Source organism: Anarrhichthys ocellatus, unplaced genomic scaffold (assembly GCF_004355925.1).
Source record: "Anarrhichthys ocellatus isolate YVR2014 unplaced genomic scaffold, GSC_Weel_1.0 scaffold126, whole genome shotgun sequence".
Classification (NCBI taxonomy): domain Eukaryota; kingdom Metazoa; phylum Chordata; class Actinopteri; order Perciformes; family Anarhichadidae; genus Anarrhichthys; species Anarrhichthys ocellatus.
In genome coordinates this window covers 383,722-390,683 of record NW_022280156.1, presented here as the reverse complement: position 1 = coordinate 390,683, position 6,962 = coordinate 383,722, and the positions used below count along the sequence as shown (strand labels likewise).

Sequence of the window (6,962 nt, the reverse complement as noted above, 5' to 3'; positions counted from 1 at the left end):
GCAGCTGGTAAGAGGGGGGATGACATCATTGCGTGGCTGCCTTGCTCCTCTGCACGTACGCGTCTGTGGCTCTCTGGGAGGAGACAGGCAGGTTAACATGCAGGGCCAGCCTCCTGATTCACAGTCTTCCCCCTCCTCCTCCTCCTCCTCCTCTTTCCCTTATTATCACTCCCCTGCTGCTGTAGAAGAAACCCCCTCCTTCCTCTCCGTCCCCAGCTCAGCCAATCGGGCCCCTCTGTGGGGGTAGGGCATAGCAGAACCACCATTCCAGTGTGGAGAGCTGCTGCATCTCCCCCAGAGCTAACAGGGAGCTAGCAGCTCAGAGGGAGGAGACACAGTCAAACCAAGCCTCTGTGTGTGTTTGTGTGTTAAAGTTTGTGTGTGTGTGTGTGTGTGTGTGAGGCTGCAAGTGTGCGACTGTCGCAGACTAGCAGGCACGGCTTGTTTCACCAGACTTTTCTCCCCCCCCCTTCCTCTCTTTTTAACCTTGCCTCGTCGCGGTGCTCAGCTCTGCTCTGCTCCTTCCTCCACTTCAGGATAAAGAGGGATCAGCGTGGAGGAAACACCTTCCCTACCCCTCCTTTAACTCTCTAACCACCTCGTAGTTCGCTGACAGCTCCTGGCGGACGAGCAGGCAGGATGATAGCGGCTCAGCTTCTGGCCTACTACTTCACCGAGTTGAAGGATGATCAACTCAAAAAGGTGAGTGACATTGAAGCTGCCTTTGGTGGAGAGCTGGGTGTAGTGTGACAGCAGCCTGATGGACGCCGGTTAGCAGTAGCTGCATGTCAGCAGAGCACTGAGCCTATGTATCAGGCCGGGGGGGAAGAGGAGGATGCAGCAATAGGGAAGTAGAGGGAAGAGGAGGAGGAGGAGGGGGAGGCCATGATGAACTCTAATCTGGATTTGATTGCATTTGACTTTGCTCAGGGGGTTAGCATTGTTTGACACGGATGTCCTTGAGAAAAGGGCCGTGGTCGGTGATGGTGGTGATGTGCTGCAGGCGGACCCTCGTTAAGGAGAGCTTCCGGAACGTCGGATGCCAGGGCGTCTGAAGCAGACAGGTGTCTGTGAGGGGGGCTGCTGGGCAAAGTCGTGAGCTCCACAATCTCTTGCTGCTCCGCCCCACTCTCTTCTTCTCTACCGGTTTCATCTTCCCTCTGTTAACTCGCCCGTTCTCTTATTACTCTCAGGCAAAGACGACCTAAACTGGTTAGCAGGACACAGATGCAACCTGAGCTGGAATACGGCCTCTGGTCATGTAAAGAAGCTGACCTTTGCTTTAGCGGAAATTAGCCACTGCATGGGATGACAGACCAGTGAGATGTTCCCAAGGGGGGGGGGGGGGGGCTAGTCAGATGAGATGAAGGGGGAGTGGGGAGTTTTATGATGTCGTGTGTGATGTCACAGTGCAGTAGGTGCACGTGCCTTTGCTGAAGTAGGTTAGTGGGATTTACAACAGTGACTCATTAAAAAGGAAGAAAGTTATCCAACCGTGTACATCTGCTGCACTGCACATTATGAAATGTAGACAAATTCAGCAGCTGCCAAAATAACTTACTGTCTGTAAAATAAGTGTGATAACAGTAAATAAGCCGGATTTAGCATAATAATAATAATAATAATAATAATAAAGAGTATAAACTTTTTGATCCATGATGTGCCTCTTTACAAACTCAGGTTGAACAGCCAAGCACTGTTCAAACACACAGTGGAGGAGATTCCGACGTATCCAGAGGAAATATATTTCCCAGGCTAAATTTAGCCATTTGATGTAATGGTGCAGCTATAAATACATTGAAATACATTTTAGCTTCAAAGAAGAAGATGCCGATTTTACGTCTTGGCGCACAGCCTCACAAGGTCGACAAAGAAAGACAGGAATATAAAAAAAGAAGTGATTTGTCTCCCACGATTTCCTGGAAATACTGCATTCAATACTCATTCATTAACGTTACTTCACGTTGCATTCGTCTTTTTGAGAGGCTAATGCCACACAGAGTAGCCTGATGGGAAACACACGTGTGGCCTGTGTTTCCTGGCTCAGAGTGGATCTCTGTGCTGTGTCGTGCCCGATGGCATGCACTGTGTTATTATGCAACAATAACAGTGAGTGTGAAGCACACACACGTTCATTAGATGCTTTAACTGCATCTGCACTGTATGTCAAAAGACATATTGAAAGTATCTTCATCGTGCGTTGTCGCTTTTGTCCCATGTCAACATATGTCTACATCAGTATCTGGGTTCAGGCTCCTTCTCACAATATGTGGTACTTTGAGTTAAGTGAATGACTCTATTGACTTTCTAGCTGCCACTCAGCCGCAGTAACAAACATGCCTCTCATGCAATTAATAAAAGAGCAACTAAACCCCCAAACCACTTTTTCCAGCTGAAAACCAATGTATATGGGTATTATAGTGTTGTTGGTGGATTCAGGTCCAAATCTTGACATTTTAGTGCAAAGTATTTGAATATTGTGTTATAAATATGCATAGGGACTGCCTTCTACTGGTTGAAACCCGGGAATTGCAATTGAATTTTGCTGTTAGCTGATATGGAGGTAAGCAACGTATATGGCAGCCAACACCCCCTCTTATAAAACCAATGTCTCCCTCTTTAGACTGTGGAGAGACGAGTATTAGTGACAAGTGGTCGTTACCCTTTCAATGAGCATGTGATTCCTTTATGCTAATCCCTAGCGCTAATGCTAATAGCTAGCATACACATAACTAGTGCTAATGTTAATCGCTAGCTTACACATATCCCAGCCTTTTATGTTAAACTCAAATCCACAAATGTTTCTAAGTTTATACTGTTTATACTTTTGTCAACATAACAGACCCTTTACAGCACTGTTACCTAACCATAATCATATCATTAGTCAGCATGCTAGTGATTAGCATTAGCAATTAGCACTAGTGAATAGCGCTAGTGATTAGCATAAGCTAATTGGAGGGGAACCGGCTATCATGGACAGTTGTTTAAAGACAGTAATGTCCGTCAGCTCATGTGGTGCTGTCTAAATCACGGTGTAATTAGCAAGCATCCACACACTCTTCACAGGACAGGAAAGCACACAGCGAGATAATCAGTCATTAACACGGATTCACCAGATTGTGTAATGCTTGATTTCAAGTCCACGGAAAAGAGAGAAAAGCCATGTGCTGTAGGCCTACTGTGATTTAAATACTACACTGGTGATAGAACATTGTGCTTTTCTCATGTTCTAGAGGCATTTAGATTTTCCAGGGTAGATGCACTTCAGGCAAAACTGGGGTTTAGTTACTCTTAAGGTTTAGTTACTCTTTAAGTAAGATGTTACACAATCTGAGGTGGTCTTTTCAGGATCGCTTGCAGTGCTTAAACCATGATGAAATACCAAAAGAAAAAGGTGTATAAATGGTCATCTGTAGTTTTTAAGTTAAGTGAGAGTCAAGTCAGTTTGTATTCAGCTTCACGGTGAGGTCTGTTTCATCAGTGAGTTAACCAACAACATTTAACATCAGTAATGTTGCTGATTTGGGGGTGGTTCAACTCAACATAAACTCCCCTGAAAAACCCAAACTGTATTCCTTCTGTCTGGGAATTAAAACATTAGGTAAAGCTCGTTTTTAATAACTTGAACACCGTGTGTGTTTGTGTCCTGTGCCTGCTCCTCAGATCGATAAGTACCTGTACTCCATGCGCTTCTCGGATGACACGTTGAAGGACATCATGAACCGGTTCCGCAGGGAAATGGAGAACGGGCTCGGCCGCGACACCAGTCCCACCGCCACCGTGAAGATGCTGCCCACCTTCGTCAGGGCCATCCCTGACGGATCAGGTGCGGTTTACAAAAACAGATCATTTTGACAACAACACGTGTGGTTTTGGTAAACTCAAGTGCTCATATATCCTATTGTCTAGGTTCCTGCTGCCCAAGAGAAAGACAAAACTTAACCCGTAGACGTACAATGCAACGAAGACTGTTTTGTGTTCAAGATACATTTTTAAACATTGTAAATAGTGAGCTGAGGGATTTGGAGACCCTTTAAAGGAGTAGCTTTAATACGTTGTTGCATCTTAGAGAAAAGCTTTGACATCCTGGTGTAAACTATTCTATTGGATGTCATGTTTGAAATATTCAGCTGGAAGTTAAATATTAGTTAAAGATTGAATTACCTGCCATTCCTCGACTTCACTTCCTGGTGTCCCTTTGGCAGAATGAGCCCATTGACTCAGCAAGCAAAGCTAGAAAGTACAAAAAGCTCATTATAAACTGTTATTATTGATATATATATATATTCAAAATATAAAGTTGAATACGCTGATGAGTATCATTAACTGTAACAAAAGTCATTATGGGGCTTTTATTCATAAGTTCATAATGCAGTAAAGTGTCCAATTCAAATTGTATTTTGATACACAGGCAAACATGACAAACGATGAAAGTCACTGTCATTAGGATGACAAATTCAATCACATTAAAAGCAAAGTAATCCCCCTCAGTGCTGCTGTTTGTGCCTGCGTTGTGTTTTACAGCGTCCATCTATAGACTCTAAGAGTGTTAAAGCAGCGCCTGATGCTTCCCGTTTCTATCCGTCAGTAAACAATGTGCTGACGTGGTGAAATCGTCAGGCCTCTCTGTGTTGTGCTCTGGATGATCTGGACCACTATTGTTTTAGGCCCCCGAGGCCAAAGAGTTCAGCCAGCCTGATCGGGCTCTGTAACCGTCTCATAACATGCAGCCGTCGGAGGGAGACCTCGAAATGTCAGTTTTATTGATTCGAATTCAATTGAGAGACAATTTAAGGAGCCGTCTAATAAACGGTATCGTGTCACGTTGAAATTAAAATTCTGATTACGGCTCACAATCTGCTAAAGTTGCAGTTTAATTTATTCTTAAAGTATCAAAATGCAGAAGTTAGAACGAAAATATTCAGTCAGTGAAAGTGCTCAAAAGTGCTATAGATATAAACAAATACACAGTATATTTATATAAAACGAAAGGCAAGGCAAAAACAGGCAAATTGCAGCCTGAAAATGACCATGTCACGACTTTTTAACTGTGGGTTACTGTACTTAAGTTACAGCGAAACAGCGCTCGCTTTAATTTCAAGATATTGTGATGATCAGATCTTTACAGCGGACAATAATGCTGCTACCCAGCATGGCTTGTCCCTGTTAGTAAAGGCCCACACACAGATATAACATGGAGTGTCAGACATACTGTGGAGAGCGACAGGCCGCGCTGACCGCCTCACGTTATAAATAGCCTCAGGTTTCAACAACCTCATGAGGACGGAGGGGTCACGAGAAAGGGCAGGGTCGAAGCCACGGCGACCGTTATAAACAAATAAACATCCGACAGCCTGATCAGCAAAGACATACATGACGGGCGGGACGACAGTAGCAGCAGGAACACAAGAGTACTTTTCCTCCACTGTAACGTATCCTTGTCCCTCAGTTTGTACGGGTCGCAAAAGGAAAACATGCAAATTAAATCGTCAGGATGTCACTTCACACTCTTATTACACATTAAAGATTATTATGAGAGGAAACGCTATGAAAGAGGAAAAAGCAGAAAGACTAGTCGATTTAAAACGGCCTTTATTTGAACTGAAAAAAACGTCACAAATGTACACGAATGGTTTTCTGTGAATCTGGAGCAGAAAAGGTGGACAACAATGAACTGTACTATACATATACATATATATATATATATATACACATATGTACATGTATGTATATGTACATATGTGTTTGATAAAGATACTCAATACAGTAAACAGCCCTCTCCGGTCTCTGTTAGTTTAACACTGATTATGAAACTATTACATTAAATACTGAAGATCAAACATGTGTATGAACTACGAGGTCACTCACTGATATGAGGTCACAGTGGGACAGAGTGGATGAAGTGGACGCACGCTGTGCTGTAAATCAGTAACACTTCTATATGCCAGGCGGCGGCGGCGGTCACGTCTCATTCACAGAGATAAATAGATAAATAGCACAATGCAGCAAACGCTGCAGTCACGGTGGCACTGCATGAAGAACATTGTTCTGCAGGGAGGCGGGATGTCCAGGCTGATTCCTTGTAAACGAAAAGGTCACAGGTCTGATTAAGGTCCGATTAATGCAACAGTGAATGTACGTCCACACACACACACACACACACACACACACTATCATGTGTTCTGCTGCAGTGTTCCTCTGCAGGACACTTAATCCGCCTCGTTCGTTGTGACTCGCTGTAGATCAGTGTCAGACAAAGCCTGAATTAATCATTCTTATCCTAAATAAAGAGAGCTGCGGCCTTAAACGTCAGAAATAATGAGCCATCTTCTCATACATCGCTTACAAATTATTAACATTTCAGAGCATGAAAACAATGGGAAATATATCTATAACTCTATAAAGGCGTGTGTTTGTTTGGGAACAATAGAATGAACTCTATGACGTTGTGTGAAAGCTTCTCTCTGCGGAGGATCGGTTCACGTTTCGGTTTCTTCCCCGGACGGAGACATCTGGCCGCTCTGTTCACGCAAAGCAGGTTGTTGGAGAAAAGCAGCTAAAGTGCATCTTAAGTGCTCTGGAATGTAATCGGTTTAATTTATCAACGCTGGTTCAAGATTTGTAAATCATTTGGCTGACAGTAAAACTAAATGTTTTTAAAACATAAAAGATAAACTGCAGTAAACAGGAGACATTGCATCACTACTTTCACGTAATAAGCACTTAAATGAAGTTGTTGTTTTTTTGAAAATCTCTAAAGTTTCTTTGTATTTGTGTTCTGACAGAAAAGGGGGACTTCATAGCTCTGGACCTCGGGGGGTCCAACTTCAGGATCCTGCGTGTCAAAGTGACCCAGGACAAGAAGCAGCCGGTTCAGATGGAGAGCCAGGTCTACGAGACCCCCGATGACATCATCCACGGCAGCGGGTCACATGTAAACACCAACTTATCCTTCTCCCCCC

At 43.8% G+C, this 6,962-nt stretch overlaps 1 protein-coding gene across 1 annotated transcript in view; it reads left to right on the top strand.

The window, feature by feature from the left end:
• The first annotated feature begins 220 nt into the window (after nt 1-220).
• The window catches only part of LOC116399721 (hexokinase-1-like), an 18,833-nt gene continuing 12,091 nt past the window's right edge, over nt 221-6,962 (top strand). The window contains exons 1-3 of the mRNA XM_031877102.1: nt 221-702; nt 3,664-3,826; nt 6,786-6,934. Of these exons, the coding sequence (XP_031732962.1) occupies nt 640-702; nt 3,664-3,826; nt 6,786-6,934 (375 nt within the window). The 5' untranslated portion in view covers nt 221-639. The remainder of the gene's footprint in view (nt 703-3,663; nt 3,827-6,785; nt 6,935-6,962) is intronic.